This window comes from Sebastes umbrosus, chromosome 11 (genome assembly GCF_015220745.1).
Source record: "Sebastes umbrosus isolate fSebUmb1 chromosome 11, fSebUmb1.pri, whole genome shotgun sequence".
In the NCBI taxonomy this organism is placed as follows: domain Eukaryota; kingdom Metazoa; phylum Chordata; class Actinopteri; order Perciformes; family Sebastidae; genus Sebastes; species Sebastes umbrosus.
The window spans coordinates 3,113,671-3,137,765 of NC_051279.1; the positions used below are offsets into that span (position 1 = coordinate 3,113,671).

Consider the following 24,095-nt stretch of genomic DNA (forward strand, 5'->3'; position numbering starts at 1 on the left):
CGGCTTCTGATTGGGTGGAATGGGAGGCGGTCCCCCCAGCTTCCTCTCCCCCTGGTGTCACCCTGAAAGTAGTCCGACCTCTCCTCCTTGGTGAAGGTTCCCTGCGGTGACTCTGTGAACGTTAGCCGTCTTTAGCTGTAGTTTAACCGTCTCAGCAGTGATGTCTGGCCGTGTCCTCGTCGGAGTGAAGCGGGTCATTGACTACGCCGTCAAGGTAATATCTCTTTACTGTTATAACGGGTGTATTAACGTGTTAAAGTCTTATTTTGTCCTTGACTTTGTGTGTTCTGCTGCTAGCTGCTGTTAGCCTGCTGACTGCAGCTGCAGCTCAACAGTTACAGAACTCAACTACCTGTTCAGGTGTTTGATAGATGACATGTCAGTCAGGTAAACTCATAATGTGACTTCAGGAGGCAGCAATTAGATTATTGTTCCTTAGCAACGCTGCAGTGTTTGACTTCTTGCTAGTTACCTGAACAAGGCTGGTGTGTTTTCAAGTTATGCAACCTGATATCTGACTGAACAATTGACATATTGACTTTATGTCCTCCTTACAATCATCTTACAATCTGTAAAAACATTTTAATCTCAATATGTTTTCACCTTTTAGCAAGGCAAGTTTATTTATATAGCACATTTCATACATAAAGGCAATTCAAAGTGCTTTACATGTATAAAACAAGATAAAAGAGCACAAAGTGCATAAGATAAAAACGAATAAAAGAATATAAAAGTATAAATTAAATGGAAAACAATTACTCAATTTGTGCTCAATACTTCCTGCTAGTTACCTGAACAAGGCTGGTATGTTTTCAAGTTATGCAACCTGAACAATTGACATAATTCAAGATTTAAGATTCAAGATTCAAGCCCTTTAATGTCATTGTGTAGTACAACGAAGTTAGATTGTGACATCTAATTAAATACCTTTTATTTATATATATATATATATATATATATATATATACATATATATATATATATATATATATATATATATATATATATATATATAATATATTACATTATAATACAATAAAAAAAGAGATAGTGCAATATAAATATTAAAACAAAATATATATAAAAGATAATACAATATAAAATATAAAAATACAAAATGTATATTGATGAGATGACAGTTTTGCCAGATTATTGCACAAAGTGTCCGTCAGATAATTATATAATAATTAATATAATGTCCTCCTTAAAATCATCTCCCCCTCCCCCTCCCACCTTAAAATCTGTAAAAACATTTTAATTAATCTCAATATGTTTTTCACCTTTTAGCGAGCATACTGTATCCCAGAGATGATGCATAAAATCAATAACTTGTTTGCAGCTGTTTCATAGAACAGCAGGAACACTCCTGCTTCAGCTGCCCTCAGCAGGATCTGTGCACTATCAGTGTTCAATGCTGACACATCTCTAGCTTTCTTCTGCTCACAACATTATCAGGCAAATTATTAAAATAATGAATAAAAAAAGTCAGGACAAGTTGCTTTTGATTTTCTATTGCAGTTTATTATTTATCCAGAGGAAGTCAATTCTTTCAGCAAGACTTCAATGTAATCTCAAAATAATGAGTTAGTACCTCAGAACAACGAGTTAGTGTCTCAAAATAATGAGTCAATAATTCAGAATAATTAAAAACTTTCTCAAAATAATTAGTATCTTAAAATAATGACTTATTAAGTAGGCCTTAGTCATTATTTTGAGAACGTTTCTCATTATAATTACTTACAGGATCTTTTTTTCATCCCATTTTTTTATGTATGCTGTTATATCAGATTGAGTCCTTTTAAGATCAGCATGTCATTTGTGATGTAACATCATTTGTTTGTTATGAACTATTGATTATATTATCATTATGTTTCTGTACTGATCTGACTCAATTGGTGCAAGAATACCTATCTTAAACTGAGTTATATAACATGTAAAGTTATATGATAGAGGTATACTATACGGTTAGAGGTATATGGACACCCCTGCCCACATACTTCTGTTTTTATGGTCTGTGGTTGTTTTTCAGGGATTTTGTATTTAGACAAATAATATACAAACTGTATGCTTCCACCTTTTTGTGGCAACAGTTTGGGGAAGACCGTCTTCTGTTTTGACGTGACCGTTCCCCCATGCATTAAGAAGTGCTTTTTCCCAGTTTGTTGTGGAAGAACTTGTCCGGCCCGGCACAGAGCCCTGCCCTCAACCACATCAAATGCTTTTAGCATGGATTGGAACGTGAGCTGTGAGCCAAGCCTTATCGCCACACCTCACTATTGCTCTTGTGACTGAATGGGATCAAATCCCTCCAGCCAGGTTCTAACACCTTATGGAAAGCCTTCCCAGAAGAAGTGGAGAATATTAGTAGCACATCAATGCCCATGGTTTTGAAATTAAATATCCACTTACTTTGTTTGTGTGTCCACTTATCACCCCACAGAGCAGTATGCTTCTTAACAACAGACCCTTTTTTTTCCAAATTACATGTTTAGCTAATGCCCTCAGGCGAAGTTCTTCACTTCCAGTAGTGAAGCAATACAGAGCAATAAAAGAGGAGATGAGAGCTTATCCAAAAATGAAGACATATATTGTGCCAGCTCCAGGACTCCTGTCTAAACATGCATTACTACTGTAGATGTCTTTCACCTTTTAGACAGTGTCCTGGCTCACTTGCTGTGTGAGTCCCCGTCGTTGTGTCTGACAGTTTGCCCTAGAATCCGGGTTATCTAGATAGTTTGTCAGTCTGGCACCCCTGTAATGACTCCGTCCTCCTGCGGCCTTCCTCCTCCTCAGATTCGTGTGAAGCCGGACAAGAGCAGCGTGGTGACGGATGGCGTGAAGCACTCAATGAACCCCTTCTGTGAGATCGCTGTGGAGGAGGCGGTCAAGATGAAGGAGAAGAAGCTTATTAAGGAGGTTGTGGCTGTCAGCTGTGGGCCACAGCAAGCACAGGTGGGTGAGACGGGGCCAGACTCTGCACCCCTGCCTGGTTAATCAATGTCCTGGAGACATGGTGTGGCATTTTGCCAACTTTTGGAGGAGTTCTTTCCAAAGATTTCACTGTTTTAGAGGTCTTTGCCGGGCTTCAGCTTTATCTTAAATAATCTTTTAGCAAGATCAGGCTGTAATTTAGTGTTGAGATAATGTCATGTACAAACAATTTGCTGGGTAATACTTGAAAATCTCTTATACTTTGCATAATAATGCAGTGAAATTGAATAAAAAACACTTTGCTTATTCAATGTGTTGCAGATAATAACATTATATAAATAAGTTCATAATAATTATATTCATTGTTTGTACATATCATCAAGCCAGAGTGCAGGGCTTGCCTATATTTACTTATATTACACTTTTTATTGAAATAAATTGTTGGAATATCATGTTTATAAACTGAGAATAGTTACAACACCTGATGCACTGATGTATTAAAAAGTAGTTATTGTTACGTTTGTTAATATGGAGATAAATGTGATATAAATTTGAGTTCCTACCACATTGTGGTTTAATCCTTTTGGGTTTGGTAACACATTTTAATTATTGTAATTCCCCCTCATGTGTTTCTCCCTCCCGTAGGAAACCATCCGTACCGCCCTTGCCATGGGAGCCGACCGTGGCATTCACGTGGAAGTGACTGGGAAAGAATATGAAGCGATGGGACCCCTGCAGGTCTCCAAGATCTTCGCTGCTTTGGCCAAGCAAGAGGAAGCTCAACTCGTCATCCTCGGCAAACAGGTAAAACAGAAGATCTGGATTAATTTCACTCTCTAAATCAGATCACACTTCCTGCTCTCATACTGGGATGAAGTCATCGTGCACGACTGTTACCTTCATTTAATGTCACTTTATCTCTATATACGTTAGGTACTGTTTTTCAAACGGTTTACGCCGCTATATATTTACACTTATTGCTTCTCTTTACACATATATATATTCACTACATTCCTGTTTACATCTCTTTATATACCAGTATATATTTATTACTTCTTATTGTGCATATGCATTTACTACATTACTGTTACATATATATATGCATAACTATGTCCTGTTTACATTCAGTTTATTCATTTGCAATAATGCCTACCACACATTTATTTTTACACAGTATTTTATTTAAGTTTATATTTTAGCCCTATATTTGAACTTGCACTATTTATGTCTTAGATTATCATTTTGCTTTTACTTGCAGGATTTTCCTTTCATTTGTAAACACATATTTAATGAGAGTTGTTGAAGGGAACCTGAAATCCAAGACTTTCAGTCATTGCCAATGACTGCTGCATTGTAGATGTTGTACACATGACAATAAAGAGCTTGAAACTAATGACTTGTGTTGCTTTTCGTAGGCCATCGATGATGACTGCAATCAGACCGGCCAGATGACAGCAGCCTTACTGGACTGGCCTCAGGTCAGTTCTAATTGAAATGCGGTTATTCTTAACAGGACCAGGCCAATTTTAGAACAGCCTGTTCTGTCTAAAATAGATATTTTTGTGTGTCAACTGTGTGACGTAGCGGTGCTGATATCAGGCTACGCCCCCCGTACAGACTTATCAAAGTTAGTGGAGACTAGTTTGAGTCGGTAAGAGCTGCAGTGATTCTGCACGGATCAGCAGAGCAGGTCAAAGGCTGCTTGGACAGTTGAGATGAAGTTCCTCTGTCTGACCAATAGATGGAGCACTTTGACATGTTAACTCTCAGTGTACAGTTTGAGCAGTGTGAGGCTCAGATTATAAAGTAAATCCAGACATTTCCACCGTTTTAATTTTCATATCATTCGCAATCACATATTATTACAACTGAAACCATCCCCCTGACCCTTTATCGTTTATAAACTTCATTCTTAACACACTTTTACTCTGGATTAGTTACAATTAAAGTGTAGTTATACAGTCCAACCATCAGATGTGGCACATTGACTGTCTCATGGACTCAAGTGACATCACATAATTTCTGGGCTGCCATGCAAAGTTAGAAATGATGTAAGATCCAAAAGCATTAAGATATTTTTGAAATATTTGTTTATATTGTGAAATGTTGTATTTTCTGCTTAATGAAACGGTTCAGGTATTTCGCCGAGAACAAATAGAGAAGCAAGGATCATTTTTTTTATCGATAGTTTAGTGGTGTTCGTGGAAGTTTTCAGTCAGACAAGGAGTGTGTAGTTTGGAAGCATACAGCTTTGTGACCGTCATCCTCAGCTCTCATCTTTAATTTAATCTGTAACCAAACTGTGACAAGACAAAGAATGTTCTAACTGCTCTACGCGGGATCTGTTAGAAAATAAACAACATCATTATTAATCCCGGAGTCCTGTGAGTAGTCTGTAATTACCTGTGGATAAAGACGATGACTCATGGATGCGAGTCAGACACCTTTCCACCGCACACATTGAGAAGAAGTGGTCCAACTAAAAACAAAAATCAGATTTGCCACTACAATAGTGATGTACAGAAATGTTTTCCAGATGGAAGTTCTTATTGTTTGTGTATTTAATTGTATTAATTTGTACTGTACCTTCATATTGCAGGGTACCTTTGCATCAGAGGTGACACTGGAAGGAGACAAGATGAAAGTGGTGAGAGAAATTGATGGTGGCCTGGAAACTATTATGATCAACACACCAGCAGTGTTAACCGCAGACCTTCGACTCAACACCCCCAGATATGCCACCCTGCCTAATATCATGGTAGGTACCAGGGAAATGTGTACAGATATACTGAAACGGGCATGAAGAAGGCATGAAATGTTTAGTTAAGTAAATCTATAGAAAATGTTGATTCTATACAGCGATCACTTCAATAATTGTTAGATTGACAGGTTTCTGTTTTCAAACAAGTAGTACAGAATCTGTACTTAAACCCCTCTCCTGCGTTTTCTTACTTTCAGAAAGCCAAGAAGAAGAAGATAGCCAAAGTGAAGACTGCAGACTTGGGGGTGGACATCACATCGCGGTTGGAGGTGTTGAGAGTGGATGAGCCTCCACACAGAGAGGCGGGAGTGAAGGTGGAGACGGTGGAGGACCTGGTGGGCAAACTGAAGGAGGCAGGGAGGATATAGAGGCTTTGGGAGCATAAACAGGGGAGCACAAAACTGGGCAGAAGGGTGAGTAATTTACATCTTAATTATCCTATATGATATAACCTTTATTTAACCAGGAGTAAAAAAACTCACTGAGATTAAAAATCTCTTTTCCAAGAGTGTCCTGGCCAAGATCGGCAGCAGCACAGTTACACGGTTTCAGACATAAAACAAACATAACAATTGAAAACGAAGACGAAGAGCAAATTACAGAATCATGAGGTATCAAAAAACATTCATCGGCATTCAAAACATCTGCAGCCAGATGTGCTTGTTTCCAAGTCTTTTAGAATCACTTTAAAGACATTCAGTGAGACCAGCTCTCCAAGTTTCAGGTCATTTTTTAGCTGATTCCAAGAAGAGGGAGCAGCTTTCTTGAGTGCCCCTTTTTCCCAGTTCAGTACGGACTTTGAGGACAGTTAATAGGATGAAGTCCTGGGAGACGGTAACTTCCCGTACTTTTTTGAAGGATGTAGGTCCGTAGGTAAGATGGAAGCAGACCAAGAATAGCCTTATAAATAGGAACAGTGGTTCAGTCTACGGGTGGACAAGGCAGACCATCCTACCCGAGAATACAAAGAGCAGTGGTGTGTGTGTGAAATATGACATCTGCTCTGTTTAGATGCATTCACTGTCAGTTTGAAATGTTCGTCGTCCGACTTTGAATTGACAATAAAACGCTGATACGGCAAAATAACTAAATGGGTTTTATTTCTGTAAAAAAAAGAAAAGCAAAACGACGGTGGGTATGTAATGTAATCGGTGTATGCCCGACCACCGCGTAACACCGTGGAACACCATGGAACACCGCGGAACACCGCGGAACACCGCGGAACACCGTGGAACACCGACTACCGCGACAAGCCTAGTAGTGCGCAGATCAGTTAGCCAGCGGGATTTGAACACAAAGGGCGGGAGGGGAAGAAACGGGGAGGGCCAACGGTTTCAAAGGGAGGTACTCTTATGCACTAACATGCACCCGCGGCCGGCCCGGCTACCAGAACAGAGAAACTCCGATTACAAGTTTCACTTTATTTTAGTTTTCTAAGAAGAGAATCATTAAATATTTAGTAGTAAAAAGACTGTATACCAAAACATGTATTATTCCTGATCATGACTTTATACATTCCAGCTTGTCTACAGTATGTATGCAGCAAAGTTACCTCTTGTGATGAATTATTAGTTTGGAATATTAATGTTACATCCGTTATATCACCGTCTTTTCATTGTAAAAAAAAAACCTAATTAATTGCTTTGACAAATAATATGTTGTGCCCTGTGGCGACGGAAACAAAGCTAATAAAAGAATTTAATTGCATCTCTTGTCTTGAATTACTTATCTATAATCTACATTCTCTTCTCTCCTTGCAGGACTCTCTAATGAATAACTGGACTGTATTGCATAAGCACACCCGGAGGACTGGCTTATGTGTCGGTCTAATCCCTTTGTTTGAGACGGTGACTCCTGAGGATATGCAGGGAGGTACTGACAGGAGAGGAGGAGGAGTACTGAGAAACACCGTCCCGCAGCAGAGCAGACAACCACAGAAGAATCATCTTGTCTTTTATGCGCATTTTAACATACAGTAAGCTACTAATCCCACTTTAAATTAAACAAGCAGTCTTTATGCAGTCATTGAAACCCAGAACCGTCTATCACGATTATTCATGCTGCTGCTTGTATTACACTGTATACACTACCAGTACGATGCATTTCACCAACAGTTACTAGACTCAGCTGTTTAATCTTGTGTATCTACATGTAAAGAGGTGCAGTTGTTGTAAATGATATATGTAAATATGGACCCAAACATGTTGAGATGATTTTCTCCTTCAAGATTAGTGTCCTGTCCGCTGGTGATTTGTATAGTTTGCGTAATTGCAACAGGGTTTCAGGACTGCGTAGACGGTGTCTCTCAGTATGAGCAAGGGAAGATGATCAGAAACCTGACTTTTACCATAAGCGCCTCAACTCTCTGATTGTACAGAACATTGCCATGACAATAAAGCAGCCAGTTTTTTTCATATCTAAATAAACCTGGGACTGTTCTTTTGGTTTGAACTTGACATTGTTAACCCTCTGATACCCGCGATCCCGACTTTACTGTCTTTCAGAGGCTGTAGCAGGTTACATTTTGCAGTTTAAATGTGTTTTTTTCCGCCTATTCTAAAATGATGTTTGAATATTTCTGCATACTGGGGTCCCTAAAAATAATTAAATAAATTGGGTATCACTGTAAAGCTGAGACTCTTGTGGATCCAATGAGCCCAACTGTATTCATGTGTCATGATGTTAGTCCCCATAGGAGACATTTCATTGTCGTGAGACCATTTTTTGAAACTTGACCTCACTGTATAAAATGTCCTGTGGTGACCTCTAGGATAATCACAGCCTCATGAAACTTTACAGCCACAAACTAGAGACCTAGAGCATTCAGAGGATGGATGGATCAAACTAGAGACCTAGAGCATTCAGAGGATGGATGGCTTTCGTAGCTAGATTGACAATAAGGGGGTTTCTGAGCAGTTTACACAACAGAAGTGCTCACCATCCAATCGCCGAAAAATGCAATTCTTGCAGAAATCTCCAAATATCAAAAGTTTTTGATCCCAAATCATAGCATGTCTTTTTCTATGGTGTTCCTCAAGGTGTTGGTGTCTTAAAACATTATTAAAAATGTTAAACTAAAAAGTAAATTTGAAAAAAAATTAAAAATAAAATATTATTAAAAATGTTAAAATAAAAAGTAAATATGAAAAAAAAGAATTCAATTATTTTTTATTAAAAATGTTAAAATTAAAAAAAATATGAAAAAAATTCAAAATAAAACATTAAAAATATTAATATATAAAAAAATGAAAAATATTTTCTTTTTTAATTTTTTTTTTAATATCTTTTTTATTTTAACACTTTTAATATTTTATTTTTATTTTTTTTCAATTTTTAAAAATTTTTTTTTTTATGTATTAACATTTTTAGTAATGTTTTATTTTTAATTTTTAAAAAAAATTTATTTTTAATTTTTAGAAACATTTTTCTTTTTTTTTTTTATAAAAATAAAACATTATTAAAAATGTTAATAGAAAAAAAAGAAAAAAAAATTGAAAATAAATTAAAAAAAAAAAAAATTAAAAATTAAATATTATTAAAAGTATTAGAATAAAAAAAATGTAAAAAAAATATGAAAAAAATTCAAAATATAACATTATTAAAAACTGTTAGAAAAAATGAAAAAAAAGAATTTAAAAAAAATCAAAATAAAACATTATTAAAAATGTTAAACTAAAAAATGAATATGAAAAAAAAATTTAAAAAAAAATTAAAATAAATCATTAAAAATGTTAATACAAAAAAAATGAAAAATGTTATTTTTTTTTAATTTTTTTTAAATTTTTTTTTTATTTTAACACTTAATAATATATATATTTTTTTTATAAAAATAAAACATTATTAAAAATGTTAATGTAAAAAAGAAAAAAAATTAAAAATAAATAAAAAAAAAATAAATTTAAAAATAAAACGTTAAAAGTGTTAAAATAAAAAAAAATGTAAAAAAAAAATATGAAAAAAAATTCAAAATAAAACATTTTTAAAAACTCTTAGAAAAAATGAAATAAATAAATAAATAAATATGAAAAAAAAGAATTAAAAAAAATTAAAATAAATCATTATTAAAAATGTTAATAGAAAAAAAATAAAAAAAAAAAATAAAAATAAATTAAAAAAAAAAAAAAATTAAAAATCAAATATTATTAAAAGTGTTAAAATAAAAAAAAATGTAAAAAAAATATATGAAAAAAATTCAAAATATAACATTATTAAAAACTGTTAGAAAAAATGAAAAAAAAAAAAAAATATGAAAAAAAGAATTTAAAAAAAATCAAAATAAAACATTATTAAAAATGTTAAACTAAAAAGTAAATTTGAAAAAAATTAAAAATAAAATATTATTAAAAATGTTAAAATAAAAAATGAATATGAAAAAAAAATTTAAAAAAAATTAAAATAAATCATTATTAAAAATGTTAATACAAAAAAATTAAAAATGTTATTTTCTTTTTTTAATTTTTTTTAAAATTTTTTTTATTTTAACACTTAATAATATTTTTTTTTTTTATAAAAATAAAACATTATTAAAAATGTTAATATAAAAAAAGAAAAAAAATTAAAAAGAAATAAAAAAAAGAAATTTAAAAATAAAACGTTAAAAATGTTAAAATAAAAAAAAATGTAAAAAAAAATATGAAAAAAAATTAAAAATAAAACATTATTAAAAACTGTTAGAAAAAATGAAAAAAAAGAATTTTAAAAAGATCAAAATAAAACATTATTAAAAATGTTAAACTAAAATGTAAATTTTAAAAAAAAATTAAAAATAAAATATTATTAAAAATGCTAAAATAAAAAATGAATATGAAAAAATTTTTTAAAAAAAATTAAAATAAAACATTATTAAAAATGTTAATATAAAAAAAGAAAAAAAATTAAAAAGAAATAAAAAAAAAGAAATTTAAAAATAAAACGTTAAAAGTGTTAAAATAAAAAAAAATGTAAAAAAAAAATATGAAAAAAAATTCAAAATAAAACATTTTTAAAAACTCTTAGAAAAAATGAAAAAAATAAATAAATATGAAAAAAAAGAATTAAAAAAAATTAAAATAAATCATTATTAAAAATATTAATATAAAAAAGTGTAAAATTAAAAACAAATACAAAATGAAAAAAAATTAAAAAAAACATAAAAAATGTTAATATATAAAAAAATTAAAAAAAATTAAAAATATTATTTTCTTTTTTAAATTTCTTATTTTTAAATTTTTTTTATTTTAACACTTTTAATGTTTTATTTTTCTTTTTTAAATTTTTTTTAAATTTTTTAAATTTTTTTTTCATGTATTAACATTTTTAATAAGGTTTTATTTTTAATTTTTAAAAACATTTTTTTCTTTTTTTTTATAAAAATAAAACATTATTAAAAATGTTAATAGAAAAAAAAAAAAAATTGAAAAAATTGAAAAAAAATTTAGAAAGGAGAAAGTGTGCTCCGGCTGGTGGGCGGTGCCTGGTATTTCCTAAACTGATCTCAACATGGCTGGTCTCAAACTTTCTTATTTTACAGCTAAACAGTACACTACAAGATGATTGAGGAGAGAAATAGGCATTACAGTAAAAGAATATTGATTCATATTTGATCAGCGCTGCCTAGTTTGACCGTTTGATCGGAGTCCGCAAGTGATTGACAGCTGCTCAGAGACGTCAGGCTCCAGCTCTGCTCTGTGAAATCTTGCAGATGCCGTTAGGAGCACCGGAGGACACAGAGGCAAATGATATATTTTTTTTCAGATTACCTGTCTCGTGCTCTACTGTCAGGACCATTTTATATAAAATAACTTTTTAAAATCCTATTTGCTCCATTTTTCCCACTGCAGCTTTAAGTTGGTACTTTTAATGTGAAATCAGATGAGGGGCGTGGCCTCACCTGCACAATCAAGGCTTTGACTCAGCACAGGTGAGCCACTCACACAGGAGGAGGACACACAGGAGGAGGGTTCAGTCTCTGCTGTCCAACACACAGAGGACATTTCTCCACTTGTGTTTTTATCTGCTGGGATTTTAACTACAAAATCAGCTAAAAGAAGAAAAGAGGTTCTCTTGTTTTAGGCTGCTTTTACTCTGCTCTACTCCTGCTTCAATAAAATGACGTGTCTGGATGAATTTGGGAGATTACTTGCAGCTTTTTTGGCCATTTTACTAAACTTTGCTTTTCAAGGTAAGATTAGAACTAAATGCTTTGCTTTGCTTTGTTTCCTTCAATCTATAAGAATAAAGTATGTCATTATAGGGCAGGACTTTTATTGTGTTGCTGTGTTTAATATTGTTGACTTTTGTTTTGAACCACAGTAATTCTATTTCTATGTGCTTATTTTAATACACTGTTAAGAATTTCCCAGTAAAATAACAGTAAAGAACTGGCAGCAGGGTTACTGTAAAATTAACATTATTATACTGTCGCTGAAATGTACAGCTTTGTACTGTTAATGAAAAATACAGTTTGAACTTTATTAATTTCACAGTATTTTACAGTTAATTTACTGTTTAAAGATACATTATATAGCTGTTTTCCCACCTTTCTTTTACATGATCTTACTGATTTGTTTTAATGCACTATTTAGGTTTTTACATACATTTGAATAAACATTATTTTTGGCCTAGATGAATAGACTTAGCAGGTTACAGACATAGGAATAGTCACACTAAATACAATTAAAGGCACTTGTTAGGAAAAAGGCTATAATAGACTTGTTGACACTTTTCCCAAAATGTCTGTCTCTAGCTGGCTACAAGCACAGAATGAAACCAGAACAACATGAGAGTGAAGAACAGAGATAATTCACTGATTTTACAATCATGTACAATGTACAAGCCTCACATGTGCAGATCAGGTCCCAGAATTAAAAACATACTGCATGAATCTGTTACTGATGATACCTTAGACAGATGATCAGCAGTAAAGTGCTGTTTTTATCAATAACAGGTTAATACTGTTGAAATGCTGCTGTAAATTAACAGCAATTGTTTACAGTGTAGGAATACAAAGTACATCACTTGCCATCAGCATTTATTGCATTTAAAGTGTAACATGAGTATTTCCTCTGATTACTTCCCTGACCTTATAGGTGCACACTGTGACCTGCTGGTTTCTCCTGCTGGTCCCTCTCTGGTGAACGCTCTAGCTGGCAGCAATGTGACTCTGGCTGTGTCCTTCAGTGGTGCCCCTGACCCAGCAGTTACCTGGTCCATGGGAGAACTACCTGTCGTCACCTGGACTATTAACTCGGGTGTTCCTCCAGACATAGCCGACAGCAGAAGGAAGGTGCTGAAGATGGAGCCAGATGGATCCCTTACCTTGGTGAATGTGCCGCTTCATGGATACAACAGTAACTACACCATTTTAATGACAAAGTCTGGACTGGGAAAATCCTCGACTACGTTCACTCTGAAAGTATTTGGTGAGTATAGTCTGATTTTGAGAAGAGTTTGGATTTAAAGAGGACCTATTATGCTAATTTTCAGGTTCATACTTGTATTTTGGGTTTCCACTAGAACATGTTCACATGCTTTAATGTTATAAAAAACGCTTTATGTTTCTCATACCGGCTGTGCTGCAGCACCTCTTTTCACCCTCTGCCTGAAACGCTCTGTTTGAGCTCCCGCCCCACCTCCCGAAAAAGCCCAGTCTAATCTGATTGGCTAGCTGGCCCAACGCTCTAACTAGCTCTGTTTGAGGGCTGCCAAACTAGCTGCTAGGCAGGCTTTATGTAAATAAGCTCGTTGGAGATGAACTGCGACAAAAAGCTGCGGTCAATTCGGACAGTTTCCAGCCGTTTCGAGCAACCTTCAAATAATTCACAGGAAGTAACATTACATCCTGTTTGATCCGATCTGTAGGCTACTTGTAGTTTTCAGACCACGTTGGGATTTATTTATAAATCTATGTGGAAATGTGCGTGTATCTGGCATTGGATTCTATCTACAGCGCTCTCCCTCAATACTGGACCAATTTCTGAAGTTGTTGTTCCCATTAATCAGCTAGACACAAAAGCATGAGCAAATAGGGTTGAAAACTACCAAAGTTAGCCTTTAATGAAACATTATTATGTTGTTTGGTGCATTTGAAAAGAAAACAGATATAATAACTGTGGTAACTTATGTACCTGATCCACCTGTTCCTCTATCCCTTCACCTTTTCTTTCACAGATCACATTCAGAATGTGACTCTGAGCACACAGCTGTCTGATTTTGCCAAAGAGGGAACTGATCGCTTCACCCTGCAGTACAGCATGCTGCGAGGAGTGGTCGAGCAACAGAAGTGGTTCTTCAATGGCGTAGAAATAAAATCCAACTCGCGCTACTCTGTGGAGGAAAGGAGCCTTGTAATCCTCAGGCCAAACCGAAGCGACACAGGAGAGTACACGGTGATACTGACGAACCCCTTCAGCAGCGTGACGACTCACATGAACGTCACTGTACTGTGTAAGATTAATAATGTCTTTATACACCTCAGTCTGTTTGTATCCCCCCCCTGGTTTTCTTATCTCTCCTCTCTATTCCTTGTGTTGTGTTTGTAGATGGACCAGACGAACCCGCACTAAAGGCCCGTCCAGCTCAGCTTTTCTACGTATCAGGAGACTCGCTGAGCGTCTCCTGCCAGGCTGAGGGCTACCCACCGCCGACTGCTGAGTGGACCTTTGGTGGTCAGACCCTTCCTGATTCACCCGAAGGAGTCTTAAATCTAAAACATGTACAGACCAGTCAAGGAGGCGTTTATACATGCAAGCTGCTAAACGTGCGGACTCGAGAACAGCGTCAAAAGAGCATTACTTTAAACGTGTATGGTATGTGAAAAGCATGAGTTTTACCTTTTCGGTGTGCATGTGTTAGGAGTTTGCATTTTGTAAGTAATTTGTCTTAAAGGAACATTGTGTAACATTTAGGGGAATCTATTGGCAGAAATGGAATATAATATTAATAATTAGGGCTGTCGGAGTTAACAAGATAACAACGCAAGCTTTAAAGCTAGACATAAGGAATCCATCGGTACCAACATGTCATACTAGCTTGTCGCGGAGGATGCTAAATAATCAGAGTATTAAATACTTGACCAATCTCCCTTTAAGGTACCTTTTAATTTTCCTCAATATGTCTGAAAGAATGTTATGACTTGGTTACACCATGAACGACAAAATTCAGTTTTCAATTTACATATCGTTACTTTAAAGACCTGTACATCGAGTTTGAGGTAATGTTTTAATAATTTCAGTAGAGCTGTAGGATTACAGTATTCGACTATCTTTGCACCTATAAAGAATACAAGAAAATACTAAGATTAGGGCCCTTGAGATTCTGTACATACATGGTTCTGACCCAACATGCTTGTCTAAATGACATGTAAATATGGACCCAAACATCAATGAATGCTTGATTCACTTTAATAATGTCTGATGAATGTTCTCTTCGGACAGAGAGGCCGCCGGGCAACCCGATGTGCTCGGTGCAGTCGGTGAATAACTTGGACCTGTGGTACAACTGTCGGTGGTTGGGGGGAACCCCACAGGCCCAGCTTTCTTTCCCAGCACTAAGCAACACCAGCAGTGGAGCGGGGAACTTCAGTCTGACCTTCAACGCCTCAAATAACCTCAACGGGAAAACTGTCACATGTATAGCAGACCACCCAATCGAACAGAATAATTGCAGTATCACTGCAAGTACGTTTTTATCAAGCCAACAATCTGTCGTTCCAAAAATAAAACTGTATCTGTGTGTATTAGTGACTTCAGCAGCCAACCCCAAATGACAACCATATCTTCCCCAGGTAGTCCGATGAAGTTCCTGCCAGCTGTGAGAACCACAGTTGACTCTGGGGACAAAATAGTGGTCACTATCCACTGTGTCAGTGAGGCTTCGCCTGAGGCTGTGGTGTCATGGTCCAAAGGCAGCGAGGCGGTCACCAGTGGGACAACATACCAGATCAGCAGTAACACCACACAGCTCGAGATTCGGGATTACAACGTCAGCAACCCTCTCCAAAACTACACTTGTACCTGCCGCAACCCGCTGGGCAGCCAGAGCAGGGCGATCCAGTTAAGAGGTACAGTATTGCTCTTCTTGGTTTGTTGGTTCTCACATTAAAGCTGCAGTAGGCAGAATATTTTTGGCATCGTTGGGCAAAAATTCAATAATAAGGTTTCAGCATATTGTAATTCAAGTGTTCTGAGAGAAAACTAGACTTCTGCTCCTCCTCATGGCTCTGTTTTCAGGCTTTAGAACATCTAGCCAGAGACGGGAGACTTTGGCCATTTACAGGTCATTTCAGAGAGAGAGCGTTCCTATTGGCTGTTGGGCGGTGCTTGGTATTTCCTCAACTGATCTCATTATGGCTTCCGGGTCACAAACTTTCTCATTTTACAGCTAAACAGTACACTACAAGATGATTCTGAAAACATTTGAGGAGAGAACTACGTCCACTTCTTATATACACTCTACGGTTCTGGACTGTCAAACATAAGAAATTGAATATGTCACCTTGGGCTTTAGGAAAATGAGATGGGCATTTTTCAGTACTTTCTGACATCTTCCAGATCAAACTTTGAGTCGATTTAATAGAGAAAATAATCAGCTGATTAATCGAGAATGAAAATAATTGTTAGTTGCAGCCATACTTCCGAATGAATACTTTTACCTTTGACGTTAACTACTTTCATTGACTTTTACTGTAGCATATTTTGACTGTGTTGTATTGATGGTTACGTCTTCCACCACAGCCATACAGCAAACTAAAGGGATTATTAGTGTCATTCTTAAATACTGTCAGGATTCTGTTGCCTTCAGCTTCTAGTTTGGAGCACTAGCATTACTGGAGTAAAAGGAAACAATGAGCCCTCAGACAGAGAGCTAAGTAATACCTGAGATTGCTCTTTTCCTTAAACAAAGCTCTCCAGTCTTGTAATCCCCCCCCTCCTCTCCTCTCCTGCCCTCTCTTGAGCTCCCCCTCGCTCACAACCCCTCTCTTTCCAGGGCCGACGATCTCAGATTCCAGTTTGCTCCCTAATCACAATGGAACCATCGTCAGGTTGACCTGGGAGGTCCCGCCTACCTCTGTTGTTACAGGTGAAGCAGTAATTAACTCTAGGAAGGCAGCTCTTGAAAGGTTTATTTATTTCTCACAAGAATGTCTTTAACCATCACACACAAACCCGTGCTTCTGGTTTTGAATTTATACATCTCAGCAGAATTCCAGTGTTGAAAACAGAAACTCAACATTGAGGATAGGGGTGGTATAAATATTGTGCAACATGTGACGCCTCTAGCTGGGCTGTGTTTCAGGAAGAAAAATATTGTAAGGACAAAAGTATTGCGAAAAGCAAATGTCAAGTTAAACTGAAAAAAGTTAATTTCAGACCCTGCCTGTAACATTAACGAGTGAAATCCTGACATGTGCTACCACTATATGTTTTAATGATTGATCAACTTTGATGCTAGTATCGTACAAAGCAAAACTGAATTGCGTGTGCTTTTGCAAAGGGTTTGACATCCAACTGAAAGGACCATACCTCCTGAGCAAACATCGTAATGGCACCAAAACTACAGGCAGCTCAAACAGATTTCGCACCATCCAGCAGAAACTTGGCCACGACAGGAGTGCAGACATGTTTTTCCTCGATCCCCGCCTGACGTACAGGTTTCGGGTCATCCCTAAAGCTCTTATGACTGAAGGAGAGCCATCAGAGGTCAACAGAATTGGTCCAGGTATGGCAAATTGTTCGACTGTGTGTGTGCGTGTGTTAAAGCACTGCATTTCTTACCACGGGGTCACACATGGTGCTACAGTGAAACCGCTGCTTACTGTTTGTCCTGGCGATACTACATGTAGGTGACGGGCTGAGTGGACCTGCCATTGCTGGCATTGCAGCTGGGATCCCCTGCAGCCTTCTCTTCCTGCTCCTGCTGGGCTGCTTCATCTACTTCTGCGTCTCATGGAACAAGAAAAGGAACAAAAGCAAGTGCTTGCTTTGCCTAGTTCACACTACACAACTTTAGCCCTGAATTTCCGCTCCCAGACAGTTTTTGGAGCTCCCTGACTAAAGCCCCAGATCACTTTGTTTTTTTTCTGTGTTTCGCAGGTCGGCAGACCAGATATCCAGTGTCCAGAGCAGTTGACAAGGTTAGAATCATTTCACTGAACATAAGAAATGCCAACACATTAGTTGGTAGTTTATTTATTTATGTATTTACTAGGGGCAGTGCACATCAATCAACATTTCACTTTCCACCTCAATGTAAATGTGCCATGGTTAGCTACAGAGCAAATTTACCATCTGTAGTGCCTGGGCAGGTGATTACAAATTAGAGGCCTAATATTATCAATACAAAGCTTCAGCAAGCACTACAGCACAACACAGTATACAGTATATATGAGTATGTAACAGCAGTGCCAGAGATGAGGTAGAATGATTACTCATGACTGCAGGTTTGGTTTGCTTTAAGCCATCTCCTAAAGAGGTCCTATGCTGGGGCGGCCCAGTGGCTCACCTGGTGGAGCGGGCGGCCCATGTACCGGGGCTGAGTCCTTGCCGCAGAGGCCCAGGATTCGGGTCCGACCCACGGCCCTTTGCTGCATGTCATCCCTTCTCTCTCCTTCTTTCATCGCTATCAAATAAAGACAAAAAGACAAAAAAATAATCTTAAAAAAGAGGACTTCTGCTTTGGGGGTTTCTCTTTCCTTTACTCTGTGCATATTATGCATCAGATACAGTATGTGATAATTCATTAACACGTCGCACAATGAATTCTGCATGTGCTATTTTGGCCGGTTGTTTTAACTTCTTTCTCGTCACTCACAGGCAGTAACAACCCAAACAGAAACAACTCCTCATAACCTGCTGAAAGAAGGGCTAAAGGCTCTCCCTGATTACAACCCATTCAAGGTAGTCTTTCCAATAACACACATCTAAGTAGAACATTTGTTTCTTTTGTTGATTTATAATCCGTTAACTGGCATGTTTTCTTTCAGACTCCCTCTGAAAGATCAGTGCCTCTCCCAAGATTTGTCCCTCCACCGCCTGTCAGAGTCGCTACAGTTGTCTAAAGTTGGCTTTGATGTGTATATTAATTTTGTGCAGCATGCTATATCTTTGTGTGTTTTGTTTGAATGTATGATATTTATCTATCTATTTGTATTATTACTTTAACTGAAATAAGGATCAGCGTCATGAATGCATTTCATTAATGTAGAAATGGGTATTTGTATCACTTTCCTGTATAATCTGCAATATAAAACTCCATCATTATTTATTCATAATAAATCAAAGTATAAGCCATGCCTGTAAATTTATTTAGCTAAATATCAAGAGAAGCTTGACTGTTTCCTTCCTATTCACTATAACTTTACAAGTTATAGTCACAACTATACTGTTCCCCTACAGTAGGTTTTTGCATTTTTCACTTTTATTAGACAGACAGTGTAGAGTATTAGTATTAGTGTAGTGTTTTTTTTTCATATTTACTTTTAATTTTCAATTTTTTTTATTATTATTTTTTTTTATTTTATTTTAACATTTTTAATAATTTCCGATTTTTAAGTTTTAAGTTTAATGTTGTGTTGTTGGCACAGCTTGACAGCAGTAACCATCATGAAATAACTGCAGTCCCTCTCTTTTGTGCCAGAGAGCAGCAAAACGCGTTTTTAAATTCCATTTGAAGTTTTTTTTTCGTTTTTTTTTCTATTTTTCTTTTTCTTTTCTTTTCTTTATTTCCTTTTTAATTTATTTTTCATATTTATTTTTTATTTTAACATTTTTAATAATTTCCGATTTTTAAGTTTTAAGTTTAATGTTGTGTTGTTGGCACAGCTTGACAGTAGTAACCATCATGAAATAACTGCAGTTCCTCTCTTTTGTGCCAGAGAGCAGCAAAACGCGTTTTTAAATTCCAGTTGAAGTTATTTTTTATTTCATTTTTTTTTTTTTTTGCTATTTTCAATTTTTTTTGTTCATATTTACTTTTATTTTTTAATTTTCAAATTTTCAAATTTTCAAATTTTTTTAAATTTTTTTTTATAAAAATTAGTGTTTTTTGATGTATTTTTCATATTTTTTTTTGTTTTTCATATTTACTTTTAAGTTTTAATTTTCAAATTTTAAATTTTTTTTTTTATTTACATTTTTTTTATATTACCATTTTTAATAATTTTCAGTTTTTAAGTTTTAAGTTTAATGTTGTGTTGTTGGCACAGCTTGACAGTATTAACCATCATGAAATAACTGCAGTTCCTCTCTTTTGTGCCAGAGAGCAGCAAAACGCGTTTTTAAATTCCAGTTGAAGTTATTTACTGGGATTTCCCAGAGGGCCTCACTTCAAGTCACTCAAGGATTTTCCTTCCCTGGCAAAATAGTTTGTTGGTAATGTTTACTATTTTCACGCTTTGCTGTGTTCAACATGCACTCCGACAGTGATGCGCTGCTGTACGTGGATTCAGTCCTGCATGGCCACGAGTGGGTGGATAACCAGATGAAGCATTTGTAAGGATGTCACATCTGTTTTGTTTCCTCCAGGGACGTGATATGCTGTTGTAGTCATGATAATCCTCGTACCGTGTGTCTCACTGTTTTATCCCAGTGTTACCTTTCTTTTCTCTAACATACGCACCTTATGATGGTCCATTACTGTTTCATTTTATTTTTTTGTGCAGAAGTATTTACTCCAGGAACAGTGACTGAACCAGTGATGCCAGTCATTCAGGAGCCCACAGAAGGAGATGCTGACAGGTTGACCTGTGAGATCAGATGCTCCTGCCCCTCACCTCCTCCCTCCCTCCCCTCTTCCCTCCCTCTCCTTCGGCAGGCACAGAGCTGAAGTAGGTGGTGAACAACACACCGGAGCAAGATGGTGGGTGACGCCTCCTCTCAACATTAATGTTTGTTGCCTAAGCGGAGGATCATGGAGAGGTGGCCGGCTCTAAGGTCAGGTTGCACCCTGAGGAGAGCAGCTGTGCACCCATGAGTCAGTGTGACAGTACATGTACGACCCTGATGCCAACCTTCTGTTGTGAGGAAACACACATTCAAATAGCTGTCTAAAGTTTCCATCATGGTGATCTGATGGGTTTTTATGTATACATTTGTGCAGCAGATGGTGCTATTGTGCAGTGCTAGCGTGTTAGTGCAATGGAAATTGAAAATACTTCTATAAATACAGATCTTATTAATCATAATGAGAGTTGACAATGCTGCAGTCACTGTCTTTGCCTGCTTGCATCTCTATTTTCAGTTTCTGTTTAATTTTAAATAAATAAATAAAATAAAAAATAAAATAGAAATAAAGGAGTATATAAAATGGAAATTATGTACATAATTATTGTAGCATACATCCATTATCTATAACCGCTTATCCTGTTCAAGGCCACAGGGCTGATATTGAGTGAAGGCGAGGTACACCCTGGACAGGTCGCCAGACTATCACAGCACTGACACACAGAGACAGACAACCATTCACGCTCACATTCACAAACCGGAGAACCCGGAGAAAACCCACGCTGACACGGGGAGAACATGCAAACTCCACACATAATTTCGTTTTACATACTATCAGTAGTATTTTATAGCCAGATTCCCTTTCAAGAGGTAGAAAATCCATTTGGCGTGCTTTGGGTATCCAAGTGGTCAAATGGAGAGTCCGCCTGGTCCTATCCTGAATAAAACCTTTGTAGAATCTATGTGCTTTGTGTTGTTTATATCTGCTTTGGCACAGTTGTAGTCAAGGAGTTGCTGAATGAATTCACTGACATCTCTGTGCATGGTATCATTGTTATAATGGTGTTATCCACTGTCTAATCTAGAAAACATTTTAGGCAAGGATAAAAATATATTTTTTTCCTTTGGTTCTACACAGTTTACTCAGGCATAGTAACAGTCACAATGTTACTGACACTTGAGGTCTTACCTATCCACAGAGACCAAGATCATGCATATAGACCTGGTAGTTGTGGAGCTATTCTTGATTTATTATGGCTATGTCTGTCTAGGCGAACCACACCTTCCAGCAGCCTATAGGGCTTAAGAGGTTAAAAATAAGTTTTCTATTTTGAATTCTGATGCACAAAATGCTGATTCATTTATTTTAGGAAGAAATAGCGCTTGTCATGATGAAATGAGGAAGGGCTCATGCTAATCGAGGATAGTGTGACATTGCTGAGCGTTTTGTCTTGCCAGAAATGTGGAGCTTGGGTGCGAGATCATTTACCACAGTTACACTTTTGTTATGTCCTGCAATTACATCATGTCTTTCCCCCTCTTTTATTTCAGATGCCATCTTTACATCTCTCTGGATGAGACAGTGGTTCTGTTTAGTGCAAGTGTGTCCTTATCATGTGCCACTGATGGTAAACCTGCTACTTCCTGTGGAGGGTGGACTTCTCACAGCCCTTAACCAGAGTGCACAGATCATCATATTCACTATCTGAGAACTCAGTGAAATCATTGTGTACATCAGTCAACGCCCTGGGCAGGGCCAGCAGTGCAGAGTGTGAGTACTCCCTAAGGGAGTTTATAAGATTTGATGTAATGCTCATTGCCTGTTTCCACATTCAAATACAGACCCAAATGATTGTAATTCACACAACGATTCAGCTTGCGTTAGTGCTCTAAATCAGGCAGCGAGTGCAGCTCTCTCTATGCAGCTGCTCTATCACGTCGGTCACATGGTTTGCAGGTGTGCTGTCAGGGTTAATCCTTTGGCAGCATCGTATTGGAGGTTAGATGGACAAACCTGAGTCCAAAATCCCATTACATGTCTCTCATCCTTTAATACAGTGTTTCTCAACCTGGGGGTCGAGACCCCCATGGGGTTTGCGAGATAATTTCCGGGGATTGCCAGATGGTTGTGGCGAAAAAATGAAATAACATAGTAAAAATAAAATAACATATTTTACGTTACATCGCCTGTATTAGTGATATCATTTTATTCAGTGTGTTTGAGTGAGTCAAAGTGTGCATCACATGATTTTCTGAGGAGGGATTTCCAGCGGGTCAGTGGGAGAGAAAAAGTCACGAAACGCATCAAAAATCCACAGTGTCAGGAGCCCATTGGACAAAACTGTCATCACAAGCAAAGCATTATTTATTTAGCCTACATTTATTAATCAGAACGTTCACAGAAATCACTCAAAATCAGCAGGGGGAGGAGCGTAGAAACATATAGCTGTGTGCTCTTTAAAGACGGTGCTGATTTTGTTTTAGTTGGAAATATTGAAAGAATATTGATTTAATTTTTTTGCCCTGCATCCACAACGGAAATAAGCCTTTTATCTTTGACATATAAAATCACATTACTCACAAAAATCCCTCATGTGGATAGAATAATTAGGCAGTTAATTATAAAGATGGAATCAGGTGTCTCAGAGGGAAGAGTTCCCTGAATATTAACTGTGCTCATGTTACTTAATAACTTTGAATAACCGGCTCATTGTAGCAGCTGTGACTGTTTTTGACACATGCCATGTGAATTGTATTTTTTGCATGCCACATATAGTTTGCAGTGTTTATACTAATATTGTAAATACTATAGGCAAGGCAAGGCATTGCAGCTTTATTTGTAGAGCACATTTCAGCAACAGGGCAATTCAAAGTGCTTTACATAAACATTCAAGAACATTGCGACAAAGTGCAAAAGAACATTATGACATAATTAAAACAGTTATCAAAACATAAAAACATTAAAACATTAAAGATTAGAAAATAAAAACAAGCAAAAAATAAAAGCTAGGATAGAAGCTAAAATAGAATATGACACAAGAGTAAAAGCTGTAGTGCAGTATAAGATCATTATCTGGTTTAATAAAAGGCAGCAGCAGCAAACAGGAAAGTTTGAAGCTTTGTTTTAAATGAACTCAGAGTTGTAGTGGTCCTGCAGGTTTCTGGGAGCTTGTTCCAGATATTTGGTGCATAAAAACTGAACGCTGCTTCTGCATGTTTAGTTGTGACTCTGGGGACACTAAGCAGACCTGATCCAGATGACCTGAGAGGTCTGGATGGTTCATAACACAGCAGAAGATCAGAAATATATTTTGGCCCTAAACCATTTAGTGCTTTGTAAACCAGCAGCAGTATTTTAGAATCAATTCTCTGAGAGACAGGGAGCCGGTGTAGAGACCTCAGAACTGGACTGATATGATCCACTCTCTTGGTCTATAGGTGTACAATATTTCAGTATATGTGTTTTATGCAGTATTGGGCAGCTATAAGTGTTTCCACAATGTCATTTCATATTCAGAGTGAACATGTTAAGCACACTCTGCGGTCATGTGTCTGCTCTAAGCGTGTATGTGTCCCCATAACCACACCCCAGCCACACTGAAAGAAAGTGTGCGCTTCAGCATGTTCCATTGACCACAGCAGTACTGCAAGCCTTTGCACATCCACAGTTCCAGAATGCCTCATAGAACAACAGACAAGGACTG

At 36.6% G+C, this 24,095-nt stretch overlaps 2 protein-coding genes across 2 annotated transcripts; both read left to right on the plus strand.

Annotated features, from left to right (window-relative positions):
- Positions 1-53: 53 nt before the first annotated feature.
- Positions 54-8,118, plus strand: etfb (electron transfer flavoprotein subunit beta). The gene is made up of 7 exons (XM_037784422.1): positions 54-214; positions 2,794-2,952; positions 3,577-3,735; positions 4,347-4,409; positions 5,531-5,689; positions 5,890-6,105; positions 7,453-8,118. Exons 1-6 carry the CDS (start codon positions 161-163, stop codon positions 6,058-6,060), a joined length of 765 nt encoding a protein of 254 aa, XP_037640350.1. The 5' UTR covers positions 54-160; the 3' UTR covers positions 6,061-6,105; positions 7,453-8,118.
- A 3,472-nt stretch (positions 8,119-11,590) lies between these two features.
- vsig10l (V-set and immunoglobulin domain containing 10 like) lies at positions 11,591-18,960 on the plus strand. Its single transcript, XM_037783824.1, has 12 exons — positions 11,591-11,852; positions 12,760-13,092; positions 13,841-14,116; positions 14,212-14,478; positions 15,106-15,348; positions 15,456-15,731; positions 16,658-16,750; positions 17,165-17,389; positions 17,514-17,639; positions 17,764-17,804; positions 18,484-18,567; positions 18,654-18,960. Exons 1-12 carry the CDS (start codon positions 11,780-11,782, stop codon positions 18,726-18,728), a joined length of 2,112 nt encoding a protein of 703 aa, XP_037639752.1. The 5' UTR covers positions 11,591-11,779; the 3' UTR covers positions 18,729-18,960.
- Positions 18,961-24,095: the final 5,135 nt, after the last annotated feature.